Here is a 21576-nt window from a genome sequence, read left to right as displayed (position 1 = left end):
TTCCACAGGAAATGCTCAAACATACCCAAGATGGATCTCACTTCGCTTGAAACCCTCTCCTTATCTTATGGTCAAAATGGGTTACCGGATAGATCTACATCACAGCAAATGCAGCAGTCGTTTCCCTCTAACTTGGACGGTTCCATGTCCACATCCTTTGGGCCACAAACATTTTCTACTCCCAATAGAATTAGTAAATTGTCATCTGTGAAAGATGGTGTTGAAACACCTAAAAATGCAGTGACCGTAAGAGGTATACCTGGTAATGTAAAGGCTTCTGTTGACCAGACATCAAGTCAGTTTGTTCCTTTACCACAAGTTGGTAGCGATATGTCTTCCATTTCCAACGCAGGATCCAAAAATAATAAATTTTCAGCATTATGTGTGCCTACAGCAAATAAAACCTCTGGTTTTACCTTTAGTAGTGTAAGTGGTGGTAATAACAGAGTAATTGGAAATGAATCTGTTGGTATTGCCAAGCCTCAGTATGAAGATGTAACACCACCTCAGACCCCAGACAATAAACTGGTAACTGGGATGAAAGCTGCAAGTCCATTACTGGCCTTATCTTCATTAGTGTCCAAAGTGCCAACTACTACAGCCGTTGATGCAACCCCACCAAGCTCCGCCTCACATTCTGAGGTGAAGTCTATATTTGGGGATGCATTTAGCATAAACCTGACATCTGATGTTGCTAAAAGTTTAACAACAGATGCAGCAGCCATTTCTTTGAAGGATTTCACTCCTAAATCTTTATCTTCACTGAAAACCACTTTACCGTCTTCAGTTCCATTTTCTTTTACACCTTTCTCTCCTCCAACCACTGTCTTCTCTGCTGTCTCGGCAGGAAACTCATCTGCTAAGGCACAGGATGCACCTTCTGGAAGTTTTCTCTTTAAGCTTCCCTCAACAGCAGTTGAATCAACCAGTACAACGACTGCCTCTCAGTTCTCTGCAGCATCTCAGGCAAATGTAACTTCAAGCTCATTTGCTTTCAAATCTACAACTCTTAGCACTACAAATAGTGATACTCCATTTATTTTCAAGTCCTCCACACCAGCCAGTGGTCAGCTGACTTCAGTATCCTCTACAAACTCTGAAGGGTCATTGTCTGGGCCAGGAAGTTCTTCAGTTTCATCATCACTGTCCAAGCCAAGCAATCTCTTTAGTGGTATGATACCTGGAACAGTTGATATTTCTTCTAATTCATCCCTAACTATCACTGCTATACCATTTACTAGCCCAGACTTGGCAGGAGCCTCCATCTCTAGCTTGCCTTCTACTAGTTCTGAAACAACACCTACTGCTGAATCAGATTCGGCCTCCTCAGCATCAACTGATTCAGACACGGTTTCAAATGCAAATATTGGATCAGATAATGTTCCCTTTCAAAGTGGTTCTATTTCCTTTAGATTGGAAACATCAGCTGCAGATGAACTTGAAATTCAAGCAGCACCTACTAGTACTTTAACAGCAGTTCCCTTGGTATCATCTTCCTCTAGTATTTTCAATAAACATACTAGTAGCGTGACTGGCAGAGGCTTAACCAAAGCACCTTCAGATGATGCCCCTGAAACATCCCAAGAATCAGAATCCTCAGGTTTGTTTGAAAATAACAGATCTCCAACATCTTTGAAACTATTTTCATTACCCACATCATCATCTAGTATATTTGGAGGCTCATTAGGTATGACAGGGGGTTTATTTGGTAGTGCATCTGAAGCCTCTGGAAGTATTGCTGCTAGTAATACTACTGCTACTGTTACTACTATAACTACTACTGCTGCAGCTACGAAGTCTAGTAGTATTTTTGGAGGTATGACGTCATCTATAAGTATGTTTGGCAGTGAATTAGGATCATCAAATGGAAACAGTTTAGGAGGCACACCTTCATCTACTGATAGTTTAGTTAATTCCATTAGCAGTACCTCTTCCTCAACAACAAGTGCAGGGATTTTTTCTCCAACTCCAGGTAGAGGGCTTTTTGCAAGTTCATCCATATCTAGTGGAGGGCTTTTTTCAAGTACAGCCACAACATCAAGTGGAGGGCTTTTTGCAGTTGCATCCACAACTTCTAGTGGAGGGTTTTTTGCAAGTACGGCCACAACCTCTAGTGGAGGGCTTTTTTCAAGTACAGCCACAACATCAAGTGGAGGGCTTTTTGCAAATACAACCACAACTTCTAGTGGAGGGCTTTTTTCAATTACAGCCACATCATCAAGTGGAGGGCCTTTTTCAAGTACAGCCACAACAAGTGGAGGGCTTTTTTCAAGTACAGCCACAACAACAAGTGGAGGGCTTTTTTCAAGTACAGCCACAACAACAAGTGGAGAGCTTTTTTCAAGTACAGCCACAACAACAAGTGGAGGGCTTTTTTCAAGTACAGCCACAACATCTAGTGGAAGCCTATTTGGTACAACATTGTCGCTTGGAGGTGGTCAAGGCACAGGTTCCATTCCTACAACTAGCAGCATATTTGGCAGTTCTCTCTCGAGTGCATCATCTACAGGCAGTCTCTTCGGTGCATCATCATCTGCCGTCTCTAGCCCTACAGTAGGACAAACTTCTGCTTTTGGAACCACAACAACAAGTTCTGGCTCAGCATTTAGTTCTCCAAGTACTGCTACCAGTGGCTTCAGTGTAAATACTACATCAACCACAGGAGGATCAGCTTTTGGACAGACAGCAACACAAAGTTCATCCGGATTTGGACAAAATTCTCAAAGTTCTGGTTCTTTGTTTGGGACACCAACCACAACAGGATCAGTATTTGGCAATTCTGGTCAAAGTGGTTCATTGTTTGGCAGTGCTACATCACAAGGAACAGGAATATTTGGTGGGACACCTACACAGTCATCTGGGTCATCTGTATTTGGTCAACCTACAATAAGTTCAGGATTCAACAGTGGAAGTGATGGATCAGTATTTGGCCAAAGCTCAGCAGCCAGCTCTTCTCCATTTTCCACAACCAGGTAATGTAATTGCTCAGCCCATCCTCGAGATAAAGAATGCATGTATTGCTTCTATTTATTTAAGATAGTAACAGCTTCCTCAGAGCCAGACATAAGCTGTCCCTTTATGTATTTTTGTTATTGGCAGTTAATTTAAATTAATGATGGTTAGATTCGGTGGTTGTATCAGCCCCTACATCTCAGTCTTGAGAAAGGAAATGTTGCCCAAATGTAGGCTGTCATAGGAAAAAGAATAAAAGTTCTATTTGGAAACAAAAGAAGAACAGCTTTCCCAGTTAAGTGAGGTAGATCTTCCCAGGTAAACTCCACCTAAACCCAAGCAGAGCCAGACACTTACACCCCACTAGTCAGTGACTGGACTCTACCCACTGCCAGAGAATATCCTCAGTGAAAAAAAGTTCTTGTTTGGAGCCATGATCTATTATCCAGCAGGATAAAAAAATGGGAGAAAATGTGGGAATTTGTCACCAATGCTCAGAGCTGAGCATGGTACCTGAACAGCGAGGCTGAAGCAGAAATTTTATTAGGTCGAAGCTAACTGGGAATGACATTAAATTTTAAGCCTCATCTGGCATCATGCAGAAATCAATTCGCTGTTATGTGTTGAATAAGACACACTTGCTGTTTCTTGGATTGCTTGGATTGTTATATATTGGCATTACTAAAATAAAGTAATGGTCTTTTTATATGTACAGGAAGGCCCCACTTATACAGCTGGTTAGGTTCCAGGCTACCGCCGTAAAGCGGAAACTGCCGTAAAGTGGAACACCCTTTTTTTCCACTTACAAATGCATACAAACTCTAGATAACAAGTTTACACTAACATATATTAAGTTAGCAATAGAACCAGGCATCAAAAAACAATAAAAAAGTACAATACACACATAGTGCACTCATTACTTACCTTAAAATATTTATAGTCTTAATCTAGGGTGAGACAAGTAGTATTTATTGTAAGAAATCAAGTGTGGTATGTATGGTAGTCAGCCAGGCTACCATACCAGGCCACCCCACCCACACATACAATTCCATGATATTTAAGCATCCCAGAGCGATAAAATGTATATACAGTTCACTCATTACTTACCTTAAAATATAGGGTGAGATGAGTAGTATTTACTGTAAAAAATCAAGTGTGGTATGTATGGTAGTCAGCCGGGCTACCATACCAGGCCAACCCACCTACACAATATTCTATTACATATAAGCATCCCAGAGTGATAAAATGTATATACAGTTCACTCATTACTTACCTTAAAATATTTGTAGTCTTAATGTAGGGTCAGGAGTAAGTAAATGAGATAAAACGAATAAATGAGAGAGAGAAAGAATGAGTGCATGAGAGAGTACAGGCGCAGAGTTATGTAAACAAACCATGCGAAGGTAAGTTTTGTAAACGAAGTGTACACGTCTGGTTTGTGTACAAGTTACATTGTGTACAGGTTGTCTCTACATTGATACGGTAGAATAAATAAAGAAGAACACTCCTATTCTCATGTAACATCATTTTGAGAAGAAATGATGCTCTGAGTGAAGGCAATGGAAATAAGTCACTCTGACTTTTTTGGGTTATCCCAGGTTCTCTACACATATGTTGTTATGTATGATAATCTATGTGACTGTATTTGTGTATACCTGAATAAACTTACTTACATACATACGAAAGGAATAATTTTCTACAGTTTCCCCCAGTAACACATTTTCTCTTATGTTAGATTAGAGAAAATGTTATTCTTGGCATCACTTGTACAAGTTATCTGGCTACCACATCTCATATTTATGTTTATTTATTCTATTGTAGGGTGTATTTATCATCTTTTTATGTTATGTATCGTGTTTATTATATAATTTTGAAAAAAATATCATGGATGGATTAATGAAACTGTGTATATTAACGTAATATACAACATTTTAATGAGACTCGGTGATTATTACTATTATCATTTCTAATATGGCATCACTTATGCAAGTCGTCTGCTACCACATCTCATATTTATGTTTATTTATTCTATTGTGGGGTGTATTTATCATCTTTTTATGTTATGTATCGTGTTTATTATATAATTTTGAAAAAATATCATAGATGGATTAATGAAAATGTGTATTTAACGTAATATACGACATTTAAATGAGACTCGATGATTATTATTATCATTACTAATATGACGTCTGGAGACGTAAGACACTCTTACTGATTTTAATGTGTACCTGCATGCCAGCACAGTATGTAAGTTTATTTAAGTACAGGTATACATACGTATAATTATCAGAGTATATATAAAATATGAAATAACTTTTAAAAACATTTGAAATTTTGGAGTTTCCAGACAAAATGGAGAGACTTAGTGCTTACTGAGCTCACAAAGAATGTAAACAAACAGGGTGGGGCGCGGTGATAGTATTAGAAAGTCAGGTGGGGGGAGCCGTATAGCGAGTTTTGGTCATAATTTGAAATGACCGTATTAGTGGAACGCCGTAAAGTGAAACGCCATAAAGCGGGGCCCTCCTGTACAGTAGTTTAGACATTGTTGCTTTCTAACAATAGTAAACTAAGAAAATTAAGTAACAGTTGCTCTAATACAATTTATTTTGTAACCTAATAATAAGAATGTAGCATAAATAACCATAGCTATCACTAGAAACATCACCACAAAAAAATGTACGTAATGTTAAAGGATAGGGTTATTTTTAGAAGATTAATTATAATCTTTAAGAGGTTTTATTATTAGTAAATGAACTCTTAATAGGGTGAAAATAATGAGTAGATTTTATGTTACTGTGTCAACCAGACACTATAGCTATAGAAAAAAATACAGAATTGAAATCACTTGTCCATTTTGTTTGATGCTTTCACCATTTATCTAGCTATTTTTTTTTTTTCCATTATTCCCAAAATCCATTCAGTGAGAGTCCCTTAATTAGAGAGTTTACTGTATTTATGTTTTTCACCATTAGAAACATGATATTGTGTGTTTGGTACGTACTTGATTTGTTTGTAGAACATAATTTCATAATTTATTTATAATTATACAGTACTATATTGCTATTGTTAAATTATATCTTGGGAAATAACAGATAAGTATGTATTCATCATGAATGTGCAAAGCCTAAGATGATGGCTTTTTGTTTGTTACAAATATCATAAGTTACGATTGAAAATACGGTATGTAATAAAGTTACACAGTTTTTGTTTCTTCTGGTAGACAAGTAGTTCAAAGTTACCAGCCTTTTGTGTGACCAGGACTGTTGGACCACAAATTTAAATCCTGCTTCCTCCCTAGGGTTTCTACATTCATGATGAATTTCTCAGTTATTTCTCTATTTAAGTCATTTAATAAAAGCTCAAGCATTTTTATTGTGTGTTACAGCACAAGTAAACCCGAGACTTCGCTGTTTGGATCCTCAGCAGGATTTGGAGCAGGTGGGTGTTATTGGATTATGATCATCCAATCATCCTAGACTTTTACTACCTTACACTATAACACTCTTGGAAAATCTAAATTGATATGATTTTTTTTTTTTAAAACACTGGCTGTCTACCACCAAGGTAGGGTGACCCAAAAAAGAAACACTCACCATCATTCAGTCTATCATTGTCTTGACAGAGGCACACCAATACTACAGTTCAGATGCTCCTCCAGATAGCAAATATCCCCACCCCTCCTTCAGAGTGCAGGCACTGTATTTTCCACCTCCAGGAATCAAGTCTGGTTAACCATTTTTCCTGAATCCCTTCACAAGTGTTACCTTGTTCACATTCCGACAGCTCAAGTCCCAAAAAATTTGAGTTGTTTTCTGGAATAGTTTTTATGGATTTTTGGTATCATTTGATAGAATGGAAGATAATTTTGGTTGGTTTTAGGACCAGAAGTAGTGGAAATACATATTAAATTTTTGCCAATTTTCCTGAGAACAGGTAAAGCCCCTCTACACCCCCTAGTCTGTTTTATGGGTTTTTAATATTCTGATTCAATTATTGGGACAACATAAACCGTAACCACTCATTCCTGGTTATATTTTATTATCCAGGAAATAGAGTAAATCTTCTGATTTTGTGTGATTATGAATTAAAAATGGAAGACAAGTGTAATATAGAAGAGGCCTGGGGATGCGATTAATGAACAGAGGAAATGTTTCATTGCCAGGAATTTCTACATTGTTTATTTTGGACTCTTAATTTGTAACTAATTTTTTATTTCTCTGGTCCCATATTACCCTCTCACTGTGTTTACTTTTAGCAACATCATACTCTGTTATTTATCACATTTGCTTCTCTGTGCACTATACAGGCACAGAGAGTGGAGGAGGCTTCTTTAGTGGACTTGGTAGTAAACCAAGTGAAGAAAGTGCCAGCAAGAATGTCTTTGGCTCTACTGCATTTTCTGCCATTAAACCACAGTCCAGTGAGTTAAATTGTTTCATGACAAGTCTCTCTTTGTTTTCTCTTTATTATTTATTCAGTATTCTACTAGTTTAATATAATTAACAAATGTAGGACTTAGGTACACCAAAATAACCTTTGCTTAATTCTACCAGTCTCACCTGTTATTATATAACAATCTTTGTTCTTGTATAATTACTCGACTGTCATTACTGATCTCTCTGTTCATTTGAATATGAATGGTCCCCTAATTTAAGTCCAAAAATTATAAACTCTTTCTTCTTTCAACACACCGGCCGTATCCCACCGAGGCAGGGTGGCCCCAAAAGGAAAAACGAAAGTTTCTCCTTTTACATTTAGCAATATATACAGGAGAAGGGGTTACTAGCCCCTTGCTCCTGGCATTTTAGTTGCCTCTTACAACACGCATGGCTTACGGAGTAAGAATTCTGTTCCACTTTCCCATGGAGGTAAGAGGAAGTAAACAAGAACAAGAACTAGAAAGAAAATAGAAGAAAACCCAGAGGGGTGTGTATATATATATGCTTGTACATGTATGTGTAGTGTGACCTAAGTGTAAGTAGAAGTAGCAAGACATACCTGAAATCTTGCAAGTTTATGAGGCAGAAAAAAAAGTCACCAGCAATCCTACCATCGTGTAAAACAATTACAGGCTTCTGTTATACACTCACTTTGCAGGACAGTAGTACCTTCCTGGGTGGTTGCTGTCTACCAACCTACTACCTAGAAAAATTATAAACTTTCTTCTTTCAACAAACCACCCGTATCCCACCGAGGCAGGGTGACCCAAAAAGAAAAACGAAAGTCTCTCTTTTTAAATTTAGTAATTTATACAGGAGAAGGGGTTACTAGCCCCTTGCTCCTGGCATTTTAGCCGCCTCTTACAACATGCATAGCTTACGGAGGAAGAATTCTGTTCCACTTCCCCATGGAGATAAGAGGAAATAAACAAGAACAAGAACTAGTAAGAAAATAGAAGAAAACCCAGAGGGGTTTGTATATATATGCTTGTACATGTATGTGTAGTGTGACCTAAGTGTAAGTAGAAGTAGCAAGACGTACCTGAAACCTTGCATGTTCATGAGACAAAAACGGACACCAGCAATCCTACCATCATGTAAAACAATTACAGGCTTTCGTTTTACACTTACTTGACAGGATGGTAGTACCTCCCTGGGCGATTGCCGTCTACCAACCTACTACCTAGAGCAATTATAAACATCTTCATTTATAAATATGGCACTTAGACCCATTAAATTATTGCAGTAGCAAATGTACAGTAAAAACACAACCGTCCTTTACACAGAGAAAGTGAAGCCGATTCTTGCGATGCTTGGAAGTAATAAGAACAGTTTCAAAAGAACTAAAAAGGAATTTAAAAGAAAATTTTAAAAAAGCTGAAAGAATAAGACACCAGTAATTGTCTTATTCTTTCCAACTTTTTTTAATGTTCTTCCTTCTTTAAAATTCCTCTTTTGTCCTTATGAGGTTGCTTTTACGTATTTCTAACATCCTGTACACTATTGTTTTCTAAGCAAACTTGGAATATTCTTAACTCTGCTTAAAAAATTCACTCCACAAGCCCCAGCAGCACTCCACTGTATAGGCTGAGAGCAGGAATACATACTGGAAACTACAAAGTGGGCTCTGTCAACCCATAAATAATTACATTATGTATCCATAACAAGTATCTTCAGTGTGCCTTAACCCTTTCAGGGCTTCGGCCGTACTAGTATGGCTTACGCACCAGGGTTTTTGACGTACTAGTACGCCTAAATTCTAGCGCCCTCAAATCTAATGAGAGAAAGCTGGTAGGCCTACATATGAAAGAATGGGTCTATGTGGTTATTGTGCACGATATAAAAAAAATCCTGCAGCACACAGTGCATGATGAAAAAAAAAAAACTTTGACCGTGTTTTTGGATTAAAACAGCGACTTTGCACTGTATTTTCGTATGGTATTTATTGTTGTATTCTAGTTTTCCTGGTCTCATTTTATAGAATGGAAGACATATTACAGAAATTGAGATGATTTTGACTGGTTTTACAATGAAAAGTGCCTTGAAATTGAGCTCAAATTAGCAGAAATGTTCGATTTTTACCAAAGTTCAGAAGTAAACAAATAATGCTATGCATCCAATGCACATCAACTGGTGAGTCTAATATTTTTTCACAAGTGCGCTGATATTATTTATACCATTTCTACACTAATGCAATAGTCTGCATAACAGTAAATCTTCTATTTTTTGTGAGAATAAAAATTCAAAGTGGAAAGCTAAAGAATGTAAGAGGGGCCTTGAGACGTGACTAATGAACAGAGAAAATGTTATTTTAGTGCCAGGAATGTCTTTCTTGTTTATTCTGGACCCTATTCGGAAATTGGCATCTTTTGAAATTTGTGTGAAATTGGCAAAATTGCTAAATTCTGACCACTGTATTGGATAGTTGAAATCAGTAAATGGGTGATTTCTTGTACTCATTCTATAGAAAAATGAAGTTCTAGCAAAATAGCTATGATTTTTGTCGACTAGTACACTGGAATTGGCCGAAAATAGGGCTCAAAGTGGGCAAAATTGCCAGTGCGTAAACATCGTCGAGACCGCTAACTTTGCGAGAGCATAATTCCGTAAGTTTTCGATCAAATTTCATACTTTTGGTGTCATTATGATCGGGAAAAGATTCTCTATCTTTTTATAAGATTTTTTTTTTTTGAAATTTGGGCGACCCTGAGGACAAATCTCTGAGAAGGCCTATCGACCCTGCAAGGGTTAAGAACCATACTGATTGCACACAATGCCTGTAGAAAGCATATACAATATAGAATTAACAATAGAAATCATTGAACATTGCATAATAGTGAATTCAGTTAAAATGAATCTTTATAAAGGGACACCTGTAATATTTAGATAATTTTCTTTTGTGACACAGGTTTGTTTGGAGGTTCAAGTACAAACAGCAGTGTGTTTGGAAGCAGTGTGTTTGGAAACACTACTAGCAGTGCCAGCAACAGCAACAACACATCTGCTACTGGGCAAGTTGCTCAAAGTGGATTTGGGGTGACATCTCCTCAGAGTCCAACAGGTAATTTGCAAAAGCATTTTTTGGTCAGATAATGCCATAATTGTTAAGCTTTCACAGGCACTGTGTGACCCTTATAGTTTTAGTGCTTCCCAATGAATATAATAATAATACTTGTGATGGGAGGTGACTTCATGCTGGTGAGGGGCTCTTTGTCCAAGGAACTGGATTTATCTTCTCCTTCCTTGAGTTGAACCTGAATGCCTCCCTCTTCCCTCAAAATTTAGTGATTCCTCTTGATTAAGAATTATATATATCGGACCTGTGCAGGAAGCAGACCTGGGCTCAGGTGCAGGACTGGGCGAGGCGAGGGAACATCAAGCTGTCGTGTGTCACAACAGCTGCCTCCTGAACCTAGCTCGGACCAGCATGTCTCCATGTCCCTTCCATGGAATTTGCTAGGCTGTGTGGTCGTGTGTAGTTCTCAGAGGGGTGGGGGTGGAGGGCATGGGCAACTGCAACAGTGACAAAAGCCTGTACAGTGGTACCTTGACTTACGAGTGCCCCAGCTTACAAGTTTTCCGAGTTATGAGCCGTCGCTTTGAGTTGCAAGCCAAAATCCAAGTTACAAGCAAGCTTCAGATATGTCATCACTCACAGGAGAGAGAAAATATCAAAAACCTCGATAATGACCAGTGTGTAACATCCTTTCAGTTTTGATACCATTGGTAATGCCATCCTGCCAGAATGTTCTATAACGTATGCTCTAAATAAAGAGAAGCAATTCTGGAACATGTGTAATACGTGTTCGGCAGGCTGGCTGGTTGGGTGGCCAGCTGGCTGGCCGGCTGGCTGATTTGCCTTGGCTATCTCTATATCCTTCTGTCTGTCTGTATCTATCTCTGTCTCTGTGTGTCTATCTGTGTCTCTATCTCACAGGTGCACATAAAGACAGTTATACATTGTTACAAAAAATGCAATATCTAATAAGCATAGAGATCTCCAGTGAATACTAGAAAGGACTGCCTTTCTATCATTCAGCCTGTTACTGGGTTTTTGTAACAAATAGTCAGTCAGTATCCTGGTCCAATTATCCATTAGAATTTAGTAAGATTCAATAGTGCTTCAGGATTACAACTGGTAGGCTACTAAATAAAGAAATTAAAAGTTGTCTTGGTGTATAATATCAAAGTAAATTAGAGTAATCAATTGAATATAATATAGGATACAAATTCCTACACTTCTCTCATGTACAGTAGTATTGTGCTGAAGGCATATATCACATCTTTATGGCTTTTAAGTACCGTCTGGTACATTGTTAGCATTTAATAACATAGTACAAATATATACAAGTTTGTGTGTATGTGTGTAAGTGCTCTAAGTAGTTTGCTATGTCTCAAGACTCAACTAGACTTAACCAGTGACTGACTAAAAGTCCTCACATAAACTAACTTCTTGACCAACCTGGCAATCAGAACAGCTTGCTTAAACAATAAAACGGCTGATAAGCCGAACGGAAATGTAACAAGCAAGAGCGACACAGAATCAGGAACAAGGAGATAATATAACGACACTAAGTAGGGACCGTCTGCAGATCCTTCACAAAAGTCACAAAACTCCCATACTACTGAATCTAAGTTCAGCATTAGAAAATCCCCGACTGTGACAGTACACAGATACCAGTACAAATTAGGTCAGAAGCTACAGCGCAGGACCTGAGTTTCTCAGAGTGTCTATGAGACATACAACCTCAGTACAGCGTCGAAAATCACTAAGTCTAGGCTATGTTCTGTGAACAGTTACACAGAACCAACAACAAGAAAGCGACAGAGACGATCTTCCAATAAGAGCCCGCAACAGAGAGCTGGAGAGGGACGTCTTGTTAGAAGAACATCAAACAGACTAGCGCAGGCCAGCTAGACACCCTCCAGGTGAGGTCGGATCACCCCCCCCCCCCCCCGATCACGTGACTCTTCGTGGACTGCTGCTACCCAGCAACACAGAAGCCGGCAGCGAAACAAGTGAAGTGAAAACTACAGTAGTTAGACAATGCTGTCAGCTACTTAACACTCGAACTATGAGCACTGAATATATAAATGTTACATCCTACCTAATAATATAACTAAGTCAAATAATAATTTTTTTTTTTCAACAAACCGGCCGTATCCCACCAAGGCAGGGTGGCCCAAAAAGAAAAACGAAAGTTTCTCTTTTTAAATTTAGTAATTTATACGGGAGAAGGGGTTACAAGTCCCTTGCTTCCGGCATTTTAGTCGCCTCTTACAACACGCATGGCTTACGGAGGAAAAATTCTGTTCCACTTCCCCGTGGAGATAAGAGGAAATAAACAAGAACATGAATTGGAAAGAAAATAAAAGAAAACCCAGAGGGGTGTGTATATATATGCTTGTACATGTGTGTGTAGTGTGCCCTAAGTGTAAGTAGAAGTAGCAAGACATACCTGAAATCTTGCATGTTTATGAGACAGAAAAAAAGGACACCAGCAATCCTACCATCATGTAAAACAATTACAGGCTTTCGTTTTACACTCTCTTGGCAGGACGGTAGTACCTCCCTGGGTGGTTGCTCTCCACCAACCTACTACCTAGTCAAATAATAATATAAAGCAATATATGTATTTACGATTTAGCTAATATCACAAATATAAGCAATATAAAATTATATGAACAGGTAATATACATTATATACATTGTGACCCATTCAGGGGTTGCAATATACATAGTGTAATTTGTCGTGTGGGGTTCGGTAAGGAGATCAGAGGGTTGAAGGTAAACACCTTGTTGGATGGTAACACTATATATTGTCACACTGTGGATGAGAGGTGGGAGCCAGGGCCTGCTGTGTTCTTGCCTGTTCGTAGGTGGTCCGTCGAGTGAGACCGAGGTAGCTCGTCTCACTGCCTCAAGCTGTACCTCGTGATGTCATACAGTCACAGGCCTAAGGGATCTTCTATATAAACACATGGATGGTACTATGATACGCTATACAACACATATAAGGGGATCAGCAACTATGCTGACAGCTCGGTCATGTTACGTATGTCGTCTCGACATACACTACTATGCTATAGGCTGAACAGGCAGGTGGTTCTGGGCTGATTCTATACAATAACAAATTCATATATATCTTAGAACTAATGGATGGTATCATACTGGATGTTAACAAAATGAGTTTTACGTAATGGGTGCTAATGTAATCACTTTTAACGTAATGCATTACAAACTATAAGAACAAATCATTGTACAATATGGAATGGAATTGATTAATCGATCTGTATTCATGCACTCTACGGATTCTGAGGAAATAAATATATATATATATACAAGGTGAAATTAACAGCAAAGGCATCTGGTGCACACTCAGATCATTACTGTCAAATTCTCAGAATACGGAGGGAACGTGAACACGAAAAAAAAAAATATTCCTGAAAAACTGATCAGTTAATAACAAAACACACAGTTGACAATTTCCTTCATCTCTGACATCTAATTATACAGGCTGTTTACATCTAAACCCAATTCTGCGAGGGCAAGGTTTACGTATGCAGAATGATTATCTCTGGGAGGATCGAATTCCTCTGCAATGGCTAACACATGCCTTGACTGAGGACAGTCTGAACGAGTATCTACAAAAGATACAGCTACATGGACGATCTGAATGAGTATCTACAAAAGATACAGCTACATTCACTAGTGACTGTGAAATTACTAACTCTTCTGCTAGGAGTACTCAACTCGACTATTCGATACAGTAATTCTTGGCTCATTACAAAGTCACTAATGGGTGCTGGTGGCTTCACAGTAAGAATAAGATCTTCCTGGAGCAGGAATCGAATCACACCAGGACACAAGGGATCGGCTCTTTCTTACTGGAGGAATGAACAAACTCGGTGGAGTGGATGACTCTCCCCGGTTGAAAAAATAACGCTATAACACGCAATATGAGCAAGGGAGAAAGAATCTACTATCTCTCACTGCAAACACAGGGAAAAAGATATGAGCACGGTGAACAATACTGATATTCGATCTGAGTCGCACACAGTGACACAAGGTATCAGCTATGAAGAAACTTCACTTACAAACGTTAACAACATGTGAAAGTTACTCGAGAAATAACTTCTTACACTGCACGAATTACTGTCAACTAGGATGGGATCACCATCTGGAACACAAGGGACAACAGCAACATTCAAGTGAGTACACTAGCCAAAGAAACGTCTTTCTGCAACGGCTTGTGGCATCAGCAAGAGATGGCATAACTCGTTGCAAGTAAAGTTCTTCTCAAAGCGTCCCCTGGGAAGGAACGAGTACTTGAACAAGTCGCCATCGCAAGGATAGTAGTCTCATCACTCTCCTGCGTGCACGATATTGTGGCTGGAGTCCAGACAGGAGTGACAGTATTACTAGTGCCTGACCGCTCGGCTACGTTAATAAGTAATTCACGGATCTGTAGGGGCTTAATCTGAACTTCACATTTCGCAGCACTTTAACAAATCTCAGATACAAGCTGTGAGAACTAACACATTGCTCAGGGGCTAGGTATTGTATTACAGACAGTAAGGGAATACTGGTACTGTGGACTGATTCATATTGACTTTGACTGGCATGATACACTAAGTGAACATTCAAAAGTGACTGGGACATCTTCTCAGAGAACTTACTCAAGTGCATAAGGCAAAAAAAAAAATAGAAAGAATAAAAGAAAATGTAACCGAGGAACACACAACACAGTGAGCTTAAATGGGAAGAAAATGCTTAACTATTCTGCATAAGTAATTAAAAATTGACAGGTCACACTGTAAGCAAGGAAACTCACACAAGAAAATACTCAACTGAATAAACGACACTTTGAAAATCAAGAGAACTTGTACTTTTCTCAAATCTAATTTGCTCAACTTTATTTTAAAATCGAATGAATGGTGCAGAGAGTTGTCTTTACTCTCAATGCAATAGGGAAATTCAACAATAAAATGATGAATCAATCAAAAAATGTTAAATTGGACTCAATAAAGCTTGTACAAAATGAAAACAAACTGGGTAACAATTCACTAAAAGAAAAGAAAATGGCACACAAAGAATAAAATATTATGCACAGAACAGAGCATGAGAAACTGCACTGAAATAAACTGTAGCAATACTGCAAATAACAATTGCTAATCAAAAGTACTGCACAACACTACACAAATTTTCTGAAAGAAAAATTTTAATGACAACACAATGCTTGCACAAGAATTATTGCAAAATGAGTCAATGTGCAATAATAAAAAAAAATTACACACACAAGAAAATACAGTTTACAAGGAAAGAAAATATAGCAAGGAATGAACTGAGTGAACACTTTAACTCTTAACTGCAGCTTAAACAACACTTACTGAACAAGCAAAAGAAAAAGAAGAAAACCATCAAAGTGGGATGTTTGAATGTGTGTGGGTGTGTGAATAATAAGAAAGAGATGATAGTGAATATTGTGAATGAGAAGAAGCTGGATGTCCTGGCTTTAAGTGAAACAAAGCTGAAAGGGGTGGGAGAGTTTCAGTGGAGAGAAATAAATGGGATTAGGTCAGGGGTTTCAAACAGAGTTAGAACTAAAGGAGGAGTAGCAATAACGTTGAAGAATAAGTTATGGCAGGAAAAGAGGGAATATAAATGTATAAATTCAAGGATTATGTGGTGTAAAATAAGGGTTGGATGTGAAAAGTGGGTTATAGTAAGCATTTATGCACCTGGAGAAGAGAGAAGTGTAGAGGAGAGAGAAAGAGAAAGAAATTTTGGGAAATGTTGAGTGAGTGCGTCGGGAGTTTCGAAGCAAGTGAGAGAGTACTTGTGGTTGGGGATCTCAATGCTAAAGTGGGTAAAAATGTTGTAGAGGGAGTAGTAGGTAAATTTGGGATGCCAGGGGTAAATGAAAATGGGGAGCCTTTAATTGAACTATGTGTAGTAAGATGTTTGGTAATAAGTAATACATATTTTTGAAAAAGAGGACAAATAAGTATACAACGTATGATATAGCACCTAATGAAAGTAGTTTGTTAGATTATGTATTGGTGGATAAAAGGTTGGTGGGTAGGCTTTATTAAGCAAAATTAAGGATTATTTTTGGGCCAGGGTACATCGGACTTATGGATACGACGGTCCTACTATATATGGGCAGAATTTAGGAGCATAGTTGACCCTTGAATAATGCAGAGATTAGAGGAGCTGACCCCATGCACAGTTGAAAATCCATGTATAACTTTTGACTCCTCAAAAACGTAACTACTAATGGCCTACTGTTGACCTGAAGCCTTACCGATAACATAAAAGTCAATTAACACATATTTTGTATTTTTTTTTAACACGTCGGTTGCCTCCCACAGAGGCAGAGTGACCCAACAAGAAAGAAAATCCCCAAAAAGAAAAATACTTTCATTATCATTCAACACTTTAGCCTCACTCATATATTATCACTGTCTTTGCAGAGGCATTCAGATGTGACAGTTTAGAAGTCCCTCCAAAATGCCAATATCCCAAACCCCTCCTTTAATGTGAAGGCATTGTATGTGTTTTTTTTTTTTCTCCAACAAACCGGTCATATCCCACCAAGGCAGGGTGGCCCATAAAGAAAAATGAGAGTTACTCTTTATAAATTTAATAATTTATACAGGAGAAGGGGTTACTAGCCCCTTGCTCCTGACATGTTAGTCGCCTCTTACAACACGCATGGCTTACAGAGGAAGAATTCTGTTCCACTTCCCCATGGAGATAAGAGGAAATAAACAAGAACAAGAACTAGAAAGAAAATAGAAGTAAACCCAAAGGGGTGTGTATATATTTATATATATATATATATATATATATATATATATATATATATATATATATATATTTTTTCAACAAGTTGGCCGTCTCCCACCGAGGCAGGGTGACCCAAAAAAGAAAGAAAATCCACAAAAAGAAAATGCTTTCATCATCATTCAACACTTTCACCACACTCACACATAATCACTGTTTTTGCAGAGGTGCTCAGAATACAACAGTATAGAAGCATATACGTATAAAGATACACAACATATCCCTCCAAACTGCCAATATCCCAAACTCCTCCTTTAAAGTGCAGGCATTGTACTTCCCATTTCCAGGACTCAAGTCCGACTATATGAAAATAACCGGTTTCCCTGAATCCCTTCACTAAATATTACCCTGCTCACACTCCAACAGATCGTCAGGTCCCAAGTACCATTTGTCTCCATTCACTCCTATCTAACACGCTAACGCACACTTGCTGGAAGTCCAAGCCCCTTGCCCACAAAACCTCCTTTACTCCCTCTTTCCAACTCTTTCGAGGACGACCCCTACCTCGCCTTCCTTCCCCTATAGATTTATATGCTTTCCATGTCATTCTACTTTGATCCATTCTCTCTAAATGACCAAACCACCTCAACAACCCCTCTTCTGCCCTCTGACTAATACTTTTATTAACTCCACACCTTTTCCTAATTTCCACACTCCGAATTTTCTGCATAATATTTACATCACACATTGCCCTTAAACAGGACATCTCCACTGCCTCCAACCATCTCCTCGCTGCTGCATTTACCACCCAAGCTTCACACCCATATAAGAGTGTTGGTACTACTATACTTTCATACATTCCCTTCTTTGCCTCCATAGATAACGTTTTTTGACTCCACATATACCTCAACGCACCACTCACCTTTTTTCCCTCATCAATTCTATGATTAACCTCATCCTTCATAAATCCATCCGCCGACACGTCAACTCCCAAGTATCTGAAAACATTCACTTCTTCCATACTCCTCCTTCCCAATTTGATATCCAATTTTTCTTTATCTAAATCATTTGACACCCTCATCACCTTACTCTTTTCTATGTTCACTTTCAACTTTCTACCTTTACACACATTCCCAAACTCATCCACTAACCTTTGCAATTTTTCTTTAGAATCTCCCATAAGCACAGTATCATCAGCAAAAAGTAACTGTGTCAATTCCCATTTTGAATTTGATTCCCCAAAATTTAATCCCACCCCTCTACCGAACACCCTAGCATTTACTTCCTTTACAACCCCATCTATAAATATATTAAATAACCATAAATATATTAAATATATTAAATAACACATCCCTGTCTAAGACCTACTTTTACCGGGAAGTAGTCTCCCTCTCTTCTACACACCCTAACCTGAGCCTCACTATCCTCATAAAAACTCTTTACAGCATTTAATAACTTACCACCTATTCCATATACTTGCAACATCTGCCACATTGCTCCTCTATCCACTCTATCATATGCCTTTTCTAAATCCATAAATGCAATAAAAACTTCCCTACCTTTATCTAAATACTGTTCACATATATGCTTCAATGTAAACACTTGATCTACACATCCCCTACCCACTCTGAAACCTCCTTGCTCATCCGCAATCCTACATTCTGTCTTACCTCTAATTCTTTCAATTATAACCCTACTGTACACTTTTCCTGGTATACTCAGTAAAACTTATTCCTCTATAATTTTTACAGTCTCTTTTGTCCCCTTTCCCTTTATATAAAGGGAATATACATGCTCTCTGCCAATCCCTAGGTACCCTCCCCTCTTTCATACATTTATTAAACAAAGGTACCAACCACTCCAACACTATATCCCCCCCTGCTTTTAACATTTCTGTCATGATCCCATCAGTTCCAGCTGCTTTACCCCCTTTCATTTTATGTAATGCCTCACGTACCTCCCCCACACTTACATTCTGCTCTTCTTCACTCCTAAAAGATGGTATACCTCCCTGACCAGTGCATGAAATTACCGCCTCCCTTTCTTACTTAACATTTAAAAGTTCCTCAAAATATTCTCGCCATCTACCTAATACCTCCATCTCCCCATCTACTAACTCCCCTACTCTGTTTTTAACTGACAAATCCATACTTTCCCTAGGCTTTCTTAACTTGTTTAACTCACTCCAAAATTTTTTCTTATTTTCATTAAAATTTCTTGACAGTGCCTCTCCCACTCTATCATCTGCTCTCCTTTTGCACTCTCTCACCACTCTCTTTACCTTTCTTTTGCTCTCCATATACTCTGCTCTTCTTATAACATTTCTGCTTTGTAAAAACCCCTCATAAGCTACCTTTTTCTCTTTTATCACACCCTTTACTTCATCATTCCACCAATCACTCCTCTTTCCTCCTGCCCCCACCCTCCTATAACCACAAACTTCTGCCCCACATTCTAATACTGCATTTTTAAAACTGTTCCAACCCTCTTCAACCCCCCCACTACTCATCTTTGCACTAGCCCACCTTTCTGCCAATAGTCGCTTATATCTCGCCTGTACTTCCTCCTCCCTTAGTTTATACACTTTCACCTCCCTCTTACTTGTTGTTGCCACCTTCCTCTTTTCCCATCTACCTCTTACTCTAACTGTAGCTACAACTAAATAATGATCCGATATATCAGTTGCCCCTCTATAAACATGTACATCCTGGAGCCTACCCATCAACCTTTTATCCACCAATACATTATCTAATAAACTACTTTCATTACGTGGTACATCATGCCTTGTATATTTATTTATCCTCTTTTTCATAAAATATGTATTAATTATTACCAAATCTCTTTCTACACATAGCTCAATTAAAGGCTCCCCATTTACATTTACCCCTGGCACCCCAAATTTACCTACTACTCCCTCCACCACATTTTTACCCACTTTAGCATTGAAATCCCCAACCACCATTACTCTCACACTTGATTCAAAACTCCCCACGCATTCACTCAACATTTCCCAAAATCTCTCTCTCTCCTCTACACTTCTCTCTTCTCCAGGTGCATACACACTTATTATAACCCACTTTTCACATCCAATCTTTATTTTACTCCACATAATCCTTGAATTAATACATTTATAGTCCCTCTTTTCCTGCCATAGCTTATCCTTCAACATTATTGCTACTCCTTCTTTAGCTCTAACTATTTGAAACCCCTGATCTAATCCCATTTATTCCTCTCCACTGAAACTCTCCCACCCCCTTCAGCTTTGTTTCACTTAAAGCCAGGACATCCAGCTTCTTCTCATTCATAACATCCACAATCATCTCTTTCTTATCATCCGCACAACATCCACGCACATTCAGACTTCCCACTTTGACAATTTTCTTCTTCTTATTCTTTTTAGTAATCTTTACAGGAAAAGGGGTTACTAGCCCATTGTTCCCGGTATTTTAGTTGACTTTTACAACACGCATGGCTTACGGAGGAAAGATTCTTATTCCACTTCCCCATGGATATATATTATATTATATGTATAAATTCAAGGATTATGTGGAGTAAAATAAAGATTGGATGTGAAAAGTGGGTTATAGTAAGCGTGTATGCACCTGGAGAAGAGAGAAGTGTAGAGGAGAGAGAGAGATTCTGGGAAATGTTGAGTGAATGCGTGGGGAGTTTTGAATCAAGTGTGAGAGTAATGGTGGTTGGGGATTTCAATGCTAAAGTGGGTAAAAATGTTATGGAGGGAGTAGTAGGTAATTTTGGGGTGCCAGGGGTAAATGTAAATGGGGAGCCTTTAATTGAGCTATGTGTAGAAAGAAATTTGGTAATAAGTAATACATATTTTATGAAAAAGAGGATAAATAAATATACAAGGTATGATGTAGCACGTAATGAAAGTAGTTCGTTAGATTATGTATTGGTGGATAAAAGGTTGATGGGTAGGCTCCAGGATGTACATGTTTATAGAGGGGCAACTGATATATCGGATCATTATTTAGTTGTAGCTACAGTTAGAGTAAGAGGTAGATGGGAAAAGAGGAAGGTGGCAACAACAAGTAAGAGGGAGATGAAAGTGTATAAACTAAGGGAGGAGGAAGTTCGGGCGAGATATAAGCGACTATTGGCAGAAAGGTGGGCTAGTGCAAAGATGAGTAGTGGGGGGGTTGAAGAGGGTTGGAATAGTTTTAAAAATGCAGTATTAGAATGTGGGGCAGAAGTTTGTGGTTATAGGAGGGTGGGGGCAGGAGGAAAGAGGAGTGATTGGTGGAATGATGAAGTAAAGGGTGTGATAAAAGAGAAAAAGGTAGCTTACGAGAGGTTTTTACAAAGCAGAAGTGTTATAAGAAGAGCAGAGTATATGGAGAGTAAAAGAAAGGTGAAGAGAGTGGTGAGAGAG

General features: G+C 38.5%; 1 protein-coding gene across 4 annotated transcripts in view; it reads left to right on the top strand.

The window, feature by feature from the left end:
• LOC128687488 (nuclear pore complex protein Nup214) overlaps positions 1 to 21576 on the top strand; it is a 147393-nt gene that overhangs the window by 87581 nt on the left and 38236 nt on the right. For 3 of the 4 annotated variants that reach the window (XR_011391858.1, XM_053774953.2, XM_070083914.1), the window contains 4 exons: positions 9 to 2972; positions 6341 to 6393; positions 7262 to 7375; positions 10303 to 10455. Coding sequence is in view for 3 of the 4 variants with exons in the window: in XM_053774953.2 (XP_053630928.2) it covers positions 9 to 2972; positions 6341 to 6393; positions 7262 to 7375; positions 10303 to 10455 (3284 nt within the window). In the remaining variant the exon portion in view is untranslated. Of the gene's footprint in view, positions 1 to 8; positions 2973 to 6340; positions 6394 to 7261; positions 7376 to 10302; positions 10456 to 10722; positions 11481 to 21576 lie in introns of those variants that run through there. The other variant, XM_070083915.1, reaches the window with a different exon arrangement.

This window comes from Cherax quadricarinatus, chromosome 11 (genome assembly GCF_038502225.1).
Source record: "Cherax quadricarinatus isolate ZL_2023a chromosome 11, ASM3850222v1, whole genome shotgun sequence".
In the NCBI taxonomy this organism is placed as follows: domain Eukaryota; kingdom Metazoa; phylum Arthropoda; class Malacostraca; order Decapoda; family Parastacidae; genus Cherax; species Cherax quadricarinatus.
Note: the sequence above shows the minus strand (reverse complement) of the source record. Positions and strands in the feature narration are given on the sequence as shown.